Here is a 17,420-nt window from a genome sequence, read left to right on the forward strand (position 1 = left end):
ACTTTCCATGTCGTTAAAAGAGTTAAATTGTTTAACTATGTTTAGTTATATTTATGATTAACAAAAAATAACGAGTTAATTAGTCTATTGATCATTGGTTCAACCATTTATTTTTTAAAAAATTTCCAATAAGCTAAAAACATAAAAGTTTATTTAAAAAATAAAATTTATAGAAAAAAAAAGACAATGAGGGATGATGACGATGGAGAGACAGATGGTGCTGCGGATGAGGTTTTTATCTCTATTAATTTTTTTTAAGGTTTAAAATCTAAATATGTAGGTTTTACAGAATATATATACATATTAATAATAATAATAATAATAATAATAATAATATGTGCAATTATGAAAGGGCAATTCCAGTCAAAAGTCTTCCCTTTGATAAACTCATTCGTTATTCCCGGTGGGATCCAGGGCGTCGGGAGAGAGAGAGAGAGAGAGAGAGAGAGAGAGCCGGCGGCAGCTGTACGCGCTCCTCGACCTCATCCTCTTCGGGCCGGCTACCTCAAATGGTCCTCCGGCGGCGGTGTAGATCTCCGGAACCCGATCGCGTGGCTCCAGCCTCGAATGAGGTTAACCTGTTCGTTGACCATAGCGAGGGGTGGTCCGCCTACCTACCGGATGATGTCGTTCGGCACCCACGACCAGGTGGTGGATGATGGCTTCGACGAGCGGAACCTTCCAGGTTATCAATCGGCAGTCACATTTGCTTCGTTGTACTCTCTTAATCTACCGTTGTTCTATAGAGTTCAAATCTCGGTATATGGGGCTTTAGATGGGCGAATAATAGCGGTGGGCGATGCTATTAGTGACATATATAAGGATGACAGGCGAAATAAAAAAGCTAATAAATGCTCTCCAAAAGACAAGCTTCGCTGTGTAGGTAGAAAGTTGGATTTTTTTTTTTTTCCTTCTTAGTGAGTGCTCAATTAGATCTCTAATCAAGCAATGAGAAGGACAAAAACAATTAAATCTTTTGTTTACTTAATTTCTCTGCAACTTCACATAACGACTCAAATTTCTTTTTGGTGGTTGTTTCCGTGCCCACTTTTTGTTTTATGTTTTTTCTTGAGTGGGATTAGGTAATGACCATTATCTTATAGTAGGTTAGCTTGGCGCACAGAACTTACTTTGTCATAAGAAGCAAAAATTTAGCATAGCAGATGACTTGCTGGGCCAAGAAGACACAAAAACCAGACTAATCCTACTACTATATCAGAAAAAATGGTGCTCTGCCTTGAAACTCTTTCGAGTGTTCAGCATTGTCGCATTGTTGCCAAGCAATGCTGGTGAAGCATAAGATGGATTGTTCATGATGTTAGAAGCATGTTAATCATGTGGTACATGACAATTAGAAATCTGAGGTTGCAATTATGGATGTAACCTTCAGTTTCATTGTGCATAATAGACAACCAAAAACGCCTGTAATCAACAAAATGTCTTCATTTGCAATATAACGACCCTATATGCAATACTTTTCAAGGATAGAGCTGACCGTATTCTCTCAAAAAGCAAATCCAGCTGTTGTTTCATCAGGCTTTCACCTCTTTTTTTTACTTCAAGGAAATGACAAATATATTATGCTTGGTTTTCTCTTTAAGGAGGTGCCTCGAAACATTTGCTGCATATCTAGAGAATAGCTCATCAAGTATATGATCCCCAAATTGATGTGCCATAAGGGGGTTGGAACCCAGCTCTTATGTATTTTGCCACATTTTCCCCGCTTAGTAAACTGTCGAGCTCAGTATCATCATCTTATTCATCATATGGGTCCCAATTGGTCTAAAAAATTTGTGTTTGTTCTATGTCAAAGAGATCTTCTTTATGGATCACCGCTTTTACTTCTTCCATGGAAGGTGGATAAAATGGCAAATCAAAGGTGACCAGTTTTTCCTCCTGTATGATTCCCTAGATTTTGATGTGCAATAACTCAATCAATCAGTTATCAAGATATAAAGATATATTTCTTGAGACTGGGTACCTAATAGAAAAAGGCTGAAGACTACATCATTTATTATTTATTTCTTTAGACATTCATGTATTTGTTTATTTCATTGGATTTCAATTTACCTCTCATTTCTCATTCTTATTTCCTTTGAAATCCTGATTCAGAATCTATTTAAATTTATCTATGTAAATGAACTATGTCGCGCTCATTCGAATTCTTCTTTGATCGTACCAGACCTTCATGAAAACAACAAGTGTGTGATGGTCTCTCTCCTTCACTTTCCTATCTTTGCTACTTCCAAGCATATTGATTCTCCCTCTTCTCTTCTGTCCTACCATCTTTTATAAAGAATTATTAGAAAGAAAGCGAAGAAAGATTGTGATAAGGATAACTATTCTTCTTCTAACAGGGTAAGAAGAGGATTTTGTGATGGGTTAAGCAGAGCCATTCTTCCGTGGCTTGTTTATTGGTCAAATGTGTAGAAGATTAAGTCCCTAAGAGTTTTAGGTGTTGCTGATCTCAAAGGCAAAAATTGGTGTGTTCTTGGTGAATGCTGGCGGAGGTTACCATTGGACAAACTGACATTTATCATTTTCATGCATTAGAGGTTAACTCTAACCTTAACCTATTAAAGAATAAGGTTCCTAAATCAATGTACAGTATATATGGCAAATCAATGTATACAATCTTATCTATATAAGCAGAGTGGCTGTTTCTTTGAATTGAATATTGAACATCCAAGCTGAAAGAAACAACTGTTCCATGATGGCAGGACATCCTCCAAACCCCAATATTTATCATTCGCTAAAACAATAACAATAACATGTACGGAAAATAGTTAATGTAGATAGTTTTCATCTGTTCATAGTGCTGAAGGATCCTGCATGAAAGTTTACTCAATGATTTAATAATGCACCCTCATTATTTTCTTTGGTATGTGAAAAATAAGAGAAAAAGTTAGCTCTGTAACCAAAGCATTCATTGCTTCGGCTAATAGCCCCCACATATATCCTATCTCTCCGTCCTGCAAATGATATTACCATCCTACCTCTGTAGCTTAGTAAAAAATAGAATATTATGACGCAAGTAAAAAAAAAAATTTCGATTCAAGAAAATTGATATAGTATTTAAAACAAGAGGATTGATATAGAACACTTACAAGATATTCCCAAGTGTATTCTCCTTCTTTCATACTTCATGAACTATGATCATATTTATAAGACCTAGTGGTAACTACCTCACTCCACTATGTCACCCATGATTGAGATAGTTATAGGAATTACTCTTAAACTTCTAGATCACGGGACACTTATTGAAACATGCCTAAAACTACCTAGAACATGATAACCACCTAGATAACTACCATGAATCAATTCTCAAGGCTCCCTCTTGATTCATAGTTACATACACCGATTTACAATATGAAATAAATATGCTTTTGAACTAGAAGCGACTTGGTGAGGATATCCGTAACTTGTTCATCCGTTCCACAATACTTAATTGCTATGGTTCCACCTACAAGATCTCGGTTGAAATGATAGCGTATCTCTATATGCTTCGTTCTTCCATGAAATATTGGATTATTCGTCATTGCAATTGTGGCTTTGTTGTCACAAAATATTTTCGTTGCTTCTTTTTGTTCTTGAAGAAGATCTTCAATAAGTCTTCTAAGCCATATTGCCTGATAAGATGCTGATGTTGCGGCTACATATTTTGCTTCCGATGTCGATAATGCAGTTGTTGCTTGCTTTTTTGAACCCCAAGATATAGCTCATGATCCGAGGCTAAAAATATTGCCTGAAGTACTTTTTCTATCATCTAAAACTCCTGCTTAATCATTATCAGTGAAACCAAATAATTTACTATTAAAATTATGAGAATACCAAATACCATAATCTATAGTTCAAGCAACATAACACATAATTCTTTTAACAACTCCGAAATAATGTTTGCTTGGGCTATGCATAAACCTGGATACTACACCAATAGAGAAGGTAATATCTGATCGAGTATGAGTTGGATAAATCAAACCTCCAACCAAACTTCTGTAGTATATTGCATTTGTTGGACATGTACCATCTTCAAGTTTTAGTTTCTCATTTATATTCATGGGTGTTGCTACACCTTTATAATTAATCATATTAGATTTTTTGAGTAGATACATTGCATACTTTCTTTATGAAATAAAATTTTCATATGATCATTACTTTACTTCCAACCCAAGAAAATAATGTAGTAAACCTAGATCTGACATTTCAAACTTATTCATCATACACTTTTTAAATTCTTCTATAAAAGAGTTAGATGAACCTATATATATAATATCATCAATATAGAGATAAACCATTAGACAAACCAGGCCCTTGGAGCTTATTTAAGCCCATAAAGAGTTTTCTTTAGCTTATACACCTTTTCTTCATTTCCTTTAACCAAAAAATCTTCAGGTTGAGTAACAAAAACCTTTTCATGTAAATCATCATTTAAAAACGCAGATTTCACATCAAATTGATAAATAGTCCAACTCAAGTGAGCAACTAAAGCCAAGAAAGTTCTCACGGTTTCGAATCTAGCAACTGGAGAAAAAGTATCATCAAAATCAATATTTTGTTGCTGTGAATATCCTTTTGCAACAAGCCGAGCCTTATGCTTTTGGATACTTCCATCTGCATTAAACTTTCTTTTGAACACCCATTTTAATCCAATAGCTTTCTTTTCTTTCGGTAGATCTATTAGCTCCCAAGTTTCATTCTTTTCAATTGACTTGATTTCCTCCTTCATTGCTTTCTTCGTTCTTCTTTTTCAACTGCTTCCTTAAAAGTTATTGGATCTGAAATAAACAAAGCAAATGTTGAATCATAAATTTCTATTAGTGATTTGAAATTTCTTGGAGAGGTTTCATCTAAGGAATCAGAATTTGAACTACTATTGGGTGAGGTTGACGATGAACTTGTTAGAGCAGGATCTGTCATTTGATTCTGTGGAGTGTCTAGTTCTGTTGGAATTTAAATTTGTGTTCTACTTTTATTGGTCTCCCAATTCTAACTTGTCCTTTCATCAAACACAACATTTCTGTTAATAATAACTTTGTCACTAACATGATTATATAATCGATATGCTTTCGATTGTAAGGAATAACTAATTAAGATACATTTTTCAAATTTTTCATCAAGCTTGTGATGATTTTGTGACTTTCCCAAAGCATAAGCAATACAACCAAAAATTCTTAGATGGCTGACACTTGGTTTCATACCATACCAAGCCTCAAAAGGAGTTTGATTCATAACAACCTTTGTTGGTGAAATATTCAACAAATAAACTACTATTGCAACTGCTTCTGCCCAAAACTAATTTGGAAAGTGTTTTCATTTAAGCAAACTTATTGTCATTTCAACGATAGTTCGATTCTTACGTTCAACTACACCATTTTGCTCCAGTGTATATGGTGCTGTCAATTATTTACGAATACCATTTTTTTCACAAAAAAAATTAAACTCATTAGACAAAAATTCACTACATCTATATGTCCAAAGTGTCTTTATGTGTTTACCACTTTGCCATTCTACAAGTGCCTTGAATTTTCGAAAATTATCAAATGTTTCATATTTCGGTTTCAGAAAATATACCCAACTCATACGACTATAATTATTAGTAAGCACTAAAAATTATTGACTTTCATCAAATGATTTTATATTCATAGGTCCACATAAGTTAACATGAATTAATTGAAGACAATTAGATGCTCTCCGTGCTTTTCCAATATGAAATGATTTTTTACTTTGTTTGCCATAAATGCAACCTTCACATACATCAAGTATTAATCTTGAGTAATTCGAAAACTATTTCTTTTTTATTTAACAACCTTAAACCTTTAACGTTAAGGTGTCCATATCTTAAATGTCATAAATTAGACTCATTCTTTTGAGTTGCGACAAGCGCATGCATTTCAATATTTGAAACATCAAGTGGAAGCATCTTATTTTGCATCATGCAAATATTTATTATAATCAAACCAGATTTTTTATCTTTAATAGTGCATAAACCATCATCAAATATAACTAAATATCCATTATCTATCAATTGTCCAACACTTAATAAGTTATATGATAAAGTAGGAACAAAGAAAACATTATCAAGGTATGTTACATTCCTTTGATTTGTCTTCATCTCAATTGTTCATTTCCCTTCTATTTGGATTTGCTTGTTATCTCCAAGTCTAACTTTCAACTTGTGAGTTTCATCAATATATCTAAATATTGATTTTATGCCTGACATATGATTAGAACATCCGCCATCTAAAAACCAAATATCATTTGAGATATCATGAACTTGTGAATAAGTCATAAACAACTTACTATTTTCTTAATTTTCCTCCACATAACTTGCTTGCTTTTCTCTTTTCCAGTGATCTGCCTTCATGTGACCAAACTTTTTACAATAGTGACATTGAATTCCACTCTTGTAAATTTTTTTATCATAATTTGATTATCTTTGTTGATCATGTCCATCAAAGTGTCCTCTTCCTCTTTCATTTCCTTTACGACGAAATCCTCCTCTGCTACGTCCTCTTCCTACTGATTTTTTGTCTTCTTTTGAAGTAGAATACTCCCCCTTAACTTGAATTGCTTTCTCTTTATTTTTTCAAGTGACCTGTTCAACCTTGTTTCATATGCTTGTAACGAAACCATTAGTTCATCAAATGAAAATGTAGATAAATCTTTTGACTCCTCAATTACAGCAACAACATGATCAAATTTTGAAGTTAAACTTCTAAAAACTTTTACAACAATTATATGATCATGAAGATGTTCACCATAATATTTCATTTGACTAATAATTTCAGTCACTCGAGAAAGAAAATCTGGCACCTATTAATTATTTTTTATGAACAAAATTTCAAACTCACGACGAAGGGTTTAAAGTTTTACTGTAATCACCCTTGATGAGCCTTGAAATTCATTTTGAAGTATCAATCAAGCTTGCTTTAAGATTGTCGCTGCTGCAATTCTTGAGAATTGTCTCATGTACAGCTTGTTGAATGAAGAACAATGCCTTTGAGTCCTTTTTATTCTCCCTCAGCCTGATTTTTTCATCTAGATCCGCATATTGATTCTCTATTAAGTTTTAAAGATCTTGAGACTTGAATATAGTCTTCATCTTGATACTGCAAAATTCATAACATTTACCCGAGAAGATGGGAAAAAGGGGTTGAGACATAGGATTACCATAGAAAGCCATAATGCTCAATTCAGATTGAAACTTAGTTCTGATACCACAAATGTTGAGGATGGAGGAGCAAGTAAAAAAAACTCCCTTCGATTCAAGACAATCGATACAGTATTTAAATCAAGATGATTGACATAGAACACTTACAAGATATTCTCCTTCTCTCTTACTTCATGAACTATGGTCCTATTTATAGGATCTTGTGGTAACTACCTCACTCCACTATGCCATTGAGGTAGTTGTAGGAACTACCCTATAACTTTTAGATCATTGGTCACTTCTTGAAACATGCCTAAAACTATCTAAAACATGATAAACACCTAGATAACTACCATGAATTAATTCTCAACAAGTTCTGCATGATGGCACCTTAGAAATGTTGACAAGTCTCTATAACTTCAGGTGGGCTTGTCTCTGCAAGGTAGATGTTCCTCTTGTTAAGTGATGCACCCTGTTCAGTCTCCAATCCTCGAAGAACCTGACATTTCAAGATCGCTAGAGCATCAATGGATCGATAGATACAATATACTATCTGGAAGCATCTTCTCTATGATGAGTAAGTTTATCATGCCTTTCAGTGGTATTTAGTCACATGGCACCAAGTCTCTATACAACATTCAGAGCATACACCAATTTTTAATGGTATTACTTCCATGTAATATGACCAACCGCATGCAGGAATCCAAAGAAAGTGAAGCTTGTTCAAGGTGTAAAGAACAAGTAGCCATTGCAGAGGGTATCCTGAGAGAGCCAGATGAGACTGGGGGAGGAGTGAAAGAGGTGGACACTCCTGCATGGGAAAAGCCTTCCGTAGAAGGAGCCTGGCAGTCCCACAACATAGTACGGCACAAGCATATCCCCCTTCTCCTCCTTAACCTTCCTCTTGTATTCTTACAGGGAGCGGAAGACGTGATCAAAATCCTTTCCGGGGAGGTCATTCGAGAAGAACTGGATCTCCGGTGGCTCCTGAGGCCCCGTGCCTCCCCACATGCCACTGACGACGTCGAGCACCTCGGAGACCACCAGCAAAAGTGTTAGGGCCCGAGGAACAGCCGAGGTCAGCCACCACCGTTCTCTCAAGGAGCAGCAGCTCGTAAACCCCTTCTATTGCATCCTCCGGCATCGGCTTCGTCATGATAAAAGTGATTTCGCCTGTAACGTAGTTGCAAGCCAGTGATCAGATATGCTATACACTTCAAGTTCATGCAAACAGTTGAAGAGGAGCCAACCTGAAACTCATAGTTGAGAGCATAGCTGGTTTCCCCCGCCCCTCCAACCATGTGAAGGACTTGTTCTACCTTCATGCCCATGTCTCCTCTGAGAACTTGTGGTGCTTCTGACGGTAAGCCTTTAGCAGCAGGACTTGTATTAGTCCATAAGTCTTCTTCTTTTTCCTTCTTTGGAGGCTGAATGCTTCGATCAAAGATGTCATTTGCAGGTGGATCTTTCAGGAAGAGAGGAAAGCCTCCAAATCCATTGAAAGAGTTCACAACAAAGAGAGGATCGTCAAAGGAATGCCAAGAAACTCTGCCGAGTGCAAGAATCGGATACAGTGAGTTCCAGAGATGCTGGTCCACAGAAGTCCCTATCTGTAATCCAAACTTCATTAGCCACTGGATTCTATCTTGTGATGTCCACAAAAAGATTACTTAGATTGCACTGTTGAAAAGCAATACTGTCATCGTACGAGCTTTCTAGAGATAATTAAGATAATTTGCAAGTGTTCATCAGGCATGTTCACCGTGATCTGAGAGATACTGACATGGAGCAATGTGTACTCACTTGGTCTTTTCGTGCCGATGTATCCGGTAGATCAGCTTGGACTATCTCGACGTACCTAAGCTACCATGTGTGACCCTGATGATCTCCGGTGCAATCAAGCCGGTGGGAATATACACTATAACCGGATCAAAGTAAGGTTTAGAAGCAATGTGATGCCTCAGCAAAGTCAACTCTTATACTATCTTAACTTAGTTGATAACATCAAAAGAGGTTAATTATCTCCCTCCAATTACAAATTACTTTTGTCTTCTTTAAATCAAGATCGATTTGTATTAGAGTAGAGAATATATTTCATCACCATCAAAAAAGAAAAAAAAAAAGAAGAAGAAGGTTTTCTGTAATGACCTTAAAGAACTTATCATTGTACGATAAAAAAACAAGTGAACTAGGGGCGGGCATATAGTGTTTTCTCTCTATTTTGGAGGACTCTTATTTTTAGTTATCTATGATAGAAGATAAGATTTTCCAAGGAAATCTTATCTATTCTGTTGAGGGAAATCCTTTTAATCTTATATACAGAGAGGAACATATTAATGTATTCAAGCTAAGTTACTTCATCTTTTCAATAAAGCTTCTTTTATTATTGTTCTTATCTTCTATTATTTTAATCATGGTATCAGAGTAGTGAGAAAAGCGAAGCTTCGCTCTTGCCTTTGGTCAGCGACCAACGTCGCTGAGAAAAGCAAAGCTTCGCCCTTGCCTTCGGCCGCTGATCTGAGCACCACGGATGTATTATGTTGAGAAAAATCCTCTATTCTGTTGAGGGATTTGCTAAGCTCATCTTTTCAATAAAGCTTTTTTCGTTATTGTTCTTATCTTCTATTATTTTAATCAATCTACTAGTAGAGTTTCTGTCAAAAGAGGATAACCGAAGAATACCTAATATTTTTAATATATCTGTTGGTTCGAACGAATTAGCTCTGAGGGTCTAGAATGTTATTAAGAACAAAGGATTGTGATAAAAAATTAAAAAAAAAAATCTAAATCAGTTTGAAAAGTTTTCAAACCTGTCATTCTTTCTTCTCTCAAGTCAACGCTTTATGCCAAAGCAAACTGAGTTATCTATTATTTATTTTTTTTAGAAAAAAATAGAATACAATTTTGTAATATTAAATAATATATATAACTCGTGTGTGTGTATTCGAACTTACATATATTATCTGTACGGGATTATTTATATTAACCGATCCGATGTCCCAACAAAGAGAAGTTGCCGATGATTTGTATCTATCAAATCCATTTGATAGGAGGGTGAGATGGGAGATTAAAAATGATGACGTCATCATTGGACCCACCATGCACCACGCACAATTCAATTCAATTCAATTCAATTCAATTGCTTTGGAATTATGCTCAGGACGAAATCCCGTCGCGAGATTTCGCTGTCACTTTGTCGGATGGGCAGCATAGTAACGACATGACTTTGAGCTCTACTGTACATTCTGACTCGCATCACATCAGACAGAACAACACGCACGAGAAATTTATTGGTAATCTAATTAAACAAAATTAATATAACGACGACGACCCGACTGCATATGAGACCCGATTTGATTTGGCTGTTAGCCTAATTTACAGTGACTCAAGACTTGGGTCATTATCGTCTAGGCTGGATTTGGTACCGATGCATGTCCCCATTTATTTCGCACTGGGGTATGGATCCAACAAAAGTTGTTGAATGCATTATTTCAATCACTCACTTCATCGACTAATAAATGGGAGCTTTCAAAGCTTCATAGTCATTTTTGCCATTAAAATCCTCCTTTATGTTGTTGCAGAATATTAAGTTTCAACCTCAAACATTCGGTGATAGAGTGATGTTTCACCAGACTAATATTTTACGTGTAAAATTATTACATGTTTCAAAACTTTGATGAGTAAGACTCGTATATCATTTCTCAAGTTTATTGGATAAAATATTATGTTCTCGACTTCTGGTAAAAAGGAGCTTCGTATATCATCACCAAATAAATATTTTATATATAAAATTATTAGATAATATTTTGAACTCTTAATTTTTGATAAATGAGTTCAGTCCGTCACCTCAATATTTGATCGCTCACCGGAATAGAACAATGGCGTCGCGTTAGATCCCAAATACAGTCAATTCTTTTTTCTTTATCTTATGCATGTATATTTCTTCAAAGATTTCTATGTAAGTTTTATATATGAAACACCGATAGTTTGCGTTTTCAATTTTCTAACACTCGTATAGGAACGATCTATGCTTCATTCCTTCGAATATGAGAGAGAATATAAAACTTTTTATTGATTTAAAATTAGAATTTTAAACTTATATAATTAACTTCTTTTTGGCATTTTAAACTTATACATCTATGATCAATCTAATTACGAAACTAAATCAAATAAGGTTTCAAGTAATCAAAATCTGATTCAAAATTTCAACCTTTGATAAATAAATTTGATATATTATCATCAAACTAATATTTTAAATATAAAATTATTAGATGAATCCTTAGCTATTGATCAATTACATTGAATATATGCTTCTGATGAGTAACATCCCATTTCAGATATCCATTACCGAAACGACAAGAGACAATCATATGACTAGTTTTCATTCAATGAGAGATACACCATATATTATATATAATATGCTAACCAATAACAAGCACCACAATATATATATATATATATATATATATATATATATATATATATATATACTTTCAAGCTTTCCTCTTCAAGCCAATGACTAGTATGGTGAACTTAGTTTTGGCCTTGAGGCAATGCTTGGAAACGTTATCGGCATATCTCAAGAACAATTCATCAAGTATGGCGTCCCCAAACTGATGTGCGATCAACGGCTCGATCACCGCTCGTATATATCTCGCCACATTCTTCCCGTTCGCTACGTTGTCGAACACAAGATCGTCCTCGGAGTCATCGAACGGGTCCCAGTTGGACTCCAACATCTGTGCTTGGTCCAGATCGAACAAACCCTCGTCGTGGATCACCGACTTCACTTCCTGCATCGAAGGTCCATAGAATGGCAGATTGAAGCTGTCCACCTTTTCCTCTACGATGACTCCCTGAGTTGATCGATGAACACTACAATGCGTCGGAAGCGGCCTACAGAGGGGTACTGGAAATGGGAGGTGCAAGCAGGAGAAAGAAGATTACCTCTGAGGCCATGGAGTTAAGAGCTTCCGCTAAGAGTCCCCATAAAAGGCTCAGATCGCCCATGGCTGGGTGTTGCTTCTTTCTTCCTAGGAATGTCAATACCATTCCCCCTCCCACGCTCAGCTCGGCATAACGAGATTTGAGGAACGAGGAGAAGTCTCTTCGGTACTGTTCTTGATATGCTTCCACAACCTGTGGTGGACTCGTCTCTGTGATGTAGATGTTCCCCTTGTTCAGTGGAACACCACGATCACTCTCAAGTGCTTGAGGAACCTAACATATTTGTTTCATGGCGTTCGATCATGTAAGATAGAGAGAGCTCCAGTATATATACTGTGTACAGAGGAAACTGACCTGAGAGAGCCACATGAGGCAGTAGGAAGAGTGGAAGAAGTGAACACTTGTGCACGGGAAGAGCCTCCCGTAGAAGGAGCCGGGCACGCCCACGACGTAGTAGGGCACAAGCAGCTCCCCCTTCTCTTCCTCGATCTTCTTCCCATACCTTTCCAGTGACCGGAAGACGTTGTTGAAGTCATTCCCCGGGAGGTCGTTGAGGAAGAACTGGATCTCCGGCGGCTTCTGCTCCAGCCTTCGACGTAGCTCACCGACGACACCGAGCACTTCGGAGACCACCAGAAAGGTATTTGGGCCGGAAGAACAACCGAGGTCGGCCACCACCAGCCTCTCAGGGAGCAGTGTCCTATACATCTCTTCTATGGCATTATCCAATATCGGCTTCGTTCTATATAACGTTTTCTCCTGAGAATATAATACAAGCAGTGAGGTGATGATTCATGTAATAAACCCTACGACATCATCTGAGCTATGTAAATGTAAATATTAGGAGAGAGTAACTTGAAGCCTGGAATTGGTGGCATAGCTGGTTTCTCCAGCTCCTCCCACCATGTGAAGGACTTGCTCAACCTTGATGCCCATATCTGTATCTTCTGAGAACTTGTGCTTGATGTGCGCTGAGCTTTGGAGATCCAGTTGTATATATACAGGCGATGAAGGAAGTGATCAGCCTTACCTCATTTCACATCACCATCTTCTAGATGACTGCACGTCACGCACCCCCTTTAAGATGCGATAGATGCGCGAGATATGATTGTTGATGTCTGGTGACGTGGAGTGCTCGCCTTATCTCTCTGCCTGCATTGTTACTTGCTCTTTTCTGGTGTCACGTTCACACCTAGCCATGCAACCATGTCGATGATATCATGCACGAAATTGTCTTCTCTAGCTTTTGGATCTATTCGCAATGACAAGAAATCATCTCTCTGCAAACGTGTATATATTACACTTCCTTCTTCCATCTTCATCCCCACATCTCCATCAGTTTAAGGTCTGAGTCACACCAATGCATATGTCAGCTTGTTTACCGAGTGATGATGCGTGTAACAGGTGCCATTCTTTTAATTCCCAGATCACATGTGAAACTATACCTCATTACAGCGTGCTGCACATGGCCTGTATATCGTCATCTCCGTATCCACCACTTAGCCTGTGCAATAAGTAGGTTGGTGAATTAAAACTCCAAGCTGTGAGTAGCAGTACAATTAGATGAAGTCAAGTCAATGACAAATGTTGCAGTTATGCTTCGTACATCGGAAGGTTTATATTTATGCTTGTAGTACTAGTCCTCCTTCGACGTAAGAAACATCGACCATCAATTGCAGTTGCGTCAGGATGGTTCATATTGAGGTTTACGTTTATGCTTGCAGTCACTGTTTTTATTGCAGGTGTAAAAACATTGACCGGCAGTCGTGTTTACAAGTCATTCGAATCCAACTTAATTAAATGGGTTGCTGACACATCATCATCGACGATCATGGATCGAATTCATTAGCATGAAGACAGCCAATATTTGGTTGATGTTGTTTTCATACCTGCCAACTGGGTGATGAAATGCTGCTGCTCGATCAAAGTGCTCACGCAGCACAGATATGCTATTATATGACCTTCCAGTGGAAGCGAAGTCAAGGAATCAATTGTTATGACATGGCACTTTGACAATTTCCATCTTGGCAAACCCATTCAGATTGGGAAGACATCATCATTAAGATAAGTCACAGGGGAACCCAACTTAGTCCTCCATTTTGATATGTTGAAGTTAATCTTTTTTTTTTTTTTTTTTTTTTTAAAGGATAAGCGATGAAGATAGGATTTGAGTTCACGGTCTTACGATAAACTATCCAAATTTTTACAAGCTAACACCTTTGAAATTGACCTTCTCAACATTAAGTGCTTTGACCAAAGGGTTGGGGTTGTTATTCTTCCTAGTTGCATGAGGCATTAACTTGGCTTTTTAGATTCAACGTGAGTCACTTGTCCAAGCTAGCTCGGATATGTAAGCCCCTTATAGAGGTTTTTGTAGTAAATAAAGATTTCATGAGATCTTCATCTGATGTTAGGATATATTTTTGCAATTCCAAACAAGTATACGCATGGAACTCAAATATTTAATGATTTTATTAGTATTTTACGTTTATTTTAAGATTTCATATATGGTCATCACTCATATCCCTATAGAGTTAGTATTTTTTCCCTCCAAAATCTCATAACCTACTTTTATATTATTATAAAATAACCTTCTTTAACTATCATAAGCAAATTATTAGCTAATACTTTAATTTACATTTATAATATTTAAAAATTCATAATGATGCTAAAAATATTAGGAGCACTATAGATATTGTATTTCTAGGTATAACTCAATAAATTTAATGTTGACCACAACAAAATAGTGAAGAATTTGAAGGATATTAATATTTAGAGATATATGCTATGTTAGAATTTGTAATGGCAAATATACTATTTTCAAACTTTGTAAGAATACATACTTGCATATATATATATATATATATATATATATATATATATATATATATATATATATATATATATATATATATATATATATATATATATATATATATATATATATATATATATATATATATATATATATATATATATCGATCCAAATTCCAAATAAAAAAGATGGAGAATTGCATTAGACTATTAATGACCAATGTAAAATTATACCATATTTTATGAATATGTGTTTTTGTATAAAAAAAGAAAAATCCCTGCAAAATTTACTGCTTGAGTTGGATCAAAATTTTTATTACACATAAATTTACTTAAAATCATGGCTTGGGTTGGAATATAATCAATCAACCCAACCTGCCAGTCTAAAGTCCTATTTCTAAGTTGGATTTTGTTCCTGCAAGTGATTCCCACTGCCCCTCAAACTATGTTAGTGGGGTTGACACATACACCATGGACCCCATTTTCTTGTTCTTATCATTTTGTTTGAAACTGAAAATTAGGTGGATTACCATAATTATTTTCGAAAAAAAATGAATATTATTTTCTCATTTGTTTCACTAAAGATGTCCTGAAGATACCATATGGACTTGGTGACAACCCCTTGCATTTGATGCTGAGGTGCTCCTCAAATGCAAAACAGTGTTGTCCTTGATGTAACTATTCACATTCCAAGCATTATGCCCTACAATTAAACCCTAAATGATGATGATGATATATATATATATATATATATATATATATATATATATATATATATAACTCACCTGTCACTAGCCAACCCTCCATCACAAACTCTACAATGGATCCAAATCCTGCCCCCGTTGCCCACTTGAAGTCAAAACCAACAGCTCAAGAACACTGGTACCATAAAAGTTACTTTGTGATTGATAACTAATATTGAGTTTACTTTTGATGCAGACTCTTGTCCCATGAGTCCAAATGTATCATATTACTATGATTGCAAATTACAAGGTCTCTTGGCCAATGTGGGGTTCACCTTGCCGACAACCTTGGATTCTGATAACAGTATTCCATGCTTAGAGTTAATGTTGATATGCAAATGATTATATATCACAAGAGTGGTTGGTGCAAAGTACATTGTAAGGGTAAAAATGATATGTAGATGATGCATCATCTTCTTCTCCATGCCATGAGTTGCTGAAATGATCTGAGTTCAGCATCTTAACAGTAGATTCTTGTTCACAAAATTATTAGACCAAAGAAGAATTCTTGTGTAAGAATTAGTTTGCTATTTTTCCATCCATCTCTTCACTCAATTAAATGATATAAGATGTGTAAAGGGAGTGGAGATAAGTCAAGAATTTACTGATGACTAACAATATCAAAACTATCTAACTCTACTTGCACTTCCTCCAAGAAGAAGAAGAGCTACATCAAGAGATAGATATATATACACTGGAATGCATTCGAGTTCTATTGCAATTATTTCCATCTACCTTAAATTTCCGGAGGCAGGCCTTTCCATCTCCTAACGAGAAACGAGAGAGAGAGGAAGAAATACTAGCAGGAGCAGAAGTGAAATGCCTGGCTCTCCCATGTACGCCATCGACTACTGTTGGAGTCTTCACCAGAATTCCCTACCTTGTTCGTGAACTTAATTGTCGCTGAGAACCGAAGAGAGAGTTCTGTACCACCTCGAGGGGAAGCGTGTTGCGGGATGGAGCTTCCACCTCCACCTGCATATTTGGGGTGAGGGTGAAAGGAGAGGGAGGAGGAGAGGAGGAGGGCGGCAAAGGGAGTCAGGAAAGAGAATGGTAGTACTTACTTTCGATGGCCCTCAAATGAGTGCTAGTTTCTTTCATGTTGACAAGGACCGTAAGGCAGTAAGAACATTACGGTAGTAATTTACAAAGAGAGAGAGAGAGAGAGAGAGAGAGAGAGAGAAGGAGCGAGGACGGTGTTCCCTCCAACTTTAGGGAGATTTCTCTTCTGACAAGATGATGTGCTACCCAGATATAGGAGATATTTGGTTTTCTATAAATGTTATAACAATTAATGCTATTATAGTACACTTAATATTGTAAAAATAACCCGGTAAAATTGACAAAAAAATAATAAAATATTAAATTTAAAAAAAATATATAAGGTTGTCTTGGAAGGAAACCAAGCAATTCATGAATAGATGCAGTTCCAGTCAAAATCTTTTTATTGACCTCTGAAACATCTTCTTGCAACTGAAGTATGTTTTCTAGGGTTTCATCGAGAGCTTTTGACCATCATAGAGGGGGAAAAAAAATTATGAATGGCCTCATGCACATGCATTTCCCCTCAAAATCTTTTATGGAACTTAAAAGCATGCATCTGCTTGCAATTGAACTGTACTTTTTGGGGCTGCAGATATCTTTCTTCTCTTGTTTTAAGTTTCTTTTTTCATGGATTATTTGCTGGCTTGTTGCCATCTGAAGAAAGCAAACACATGAAACCCAAGAACAACAAGGAGAGAGGAGAGAGAGGCGAAACCAAGTCT

At 36.3% G+C, this 17,420-nt stretch overlaps 1 protein-coding gene and 2 long non-coding RNA genes across 3 annotated transcripts; 1 reads left to right on the forward strand and 2 right to left on the reverse strand.

Moving 5' to 3' along the window:
• Positions 1-392: 392 nt before the first annotated feature.
• On the forward strand, positions 393-8,898 carry LOC135651083 (uncharacterized). The gene is made up of 2 exons (XR_010501729.1): positions 393-685; positions 7,574-8,898. It is a non-coding gene; the product is annotated as an uncharacterized LOC135651083 (long non-coding RNA).
• LOC135651084 (uncharacterized) lies at positions 7,515-8,767 on the reverse strand. Its single transcript, XR_010501730.1, has 3 exons — positions 8,401-8,767; positions 7,743-8,323; positions 7,515-7,649 (listed from the first exon to the last, which is right to left on the reverse strand). It is a non-coding gene; the product is annotated as an uncharacterized LOC135651084 (long non-coding RNA).
• A 2,597-nt stretch (positions 8,899-11,495) lies between the features above and the next one.
• LOC103969738 (anthranilate O-methyltransferase 3) lies at positions 11,496-13,061 on the reverse strand. The gene is made up of 4 exons (XM_009383388.3): positions 12,953-13,061; positions 12,452-12,856; positions 12,098-12,370; positions 11,496-12,006 (listed from the first exon to the last, which is right to left on the reverse strand). Exons 1-4 carry the CDS (start codon positions 13,031-13,033, stop codon positions 11,644-11,646), a joined length of 1,122 nt encoding a protein of 373 aa, XP_009381663.2. The 5' UTR covers positions 13,034-13,061; the 3' UTR covers positions 11,496-11,643.
• Positions 13,062-17,420: the final 4,359 nt, after the last annotated feature.

The sequence above is a fragment of the Musa acuminata genome, chromosome BXJ3-10 (assembly GCF_036884655.1).
Source record: "Musa acuminata AAA Group cultivar baxijiao chromosome BXJ3-10, Cavendish_Baxijiao_AAA, whole genome shotgun sequence".
Taxonomy (NCBI): Eukaryota; Viridiplantae; Streptophyta; class Magnoliopsida; order Zingiberales; family Musaceae; genus Musa; species Musa acuminata.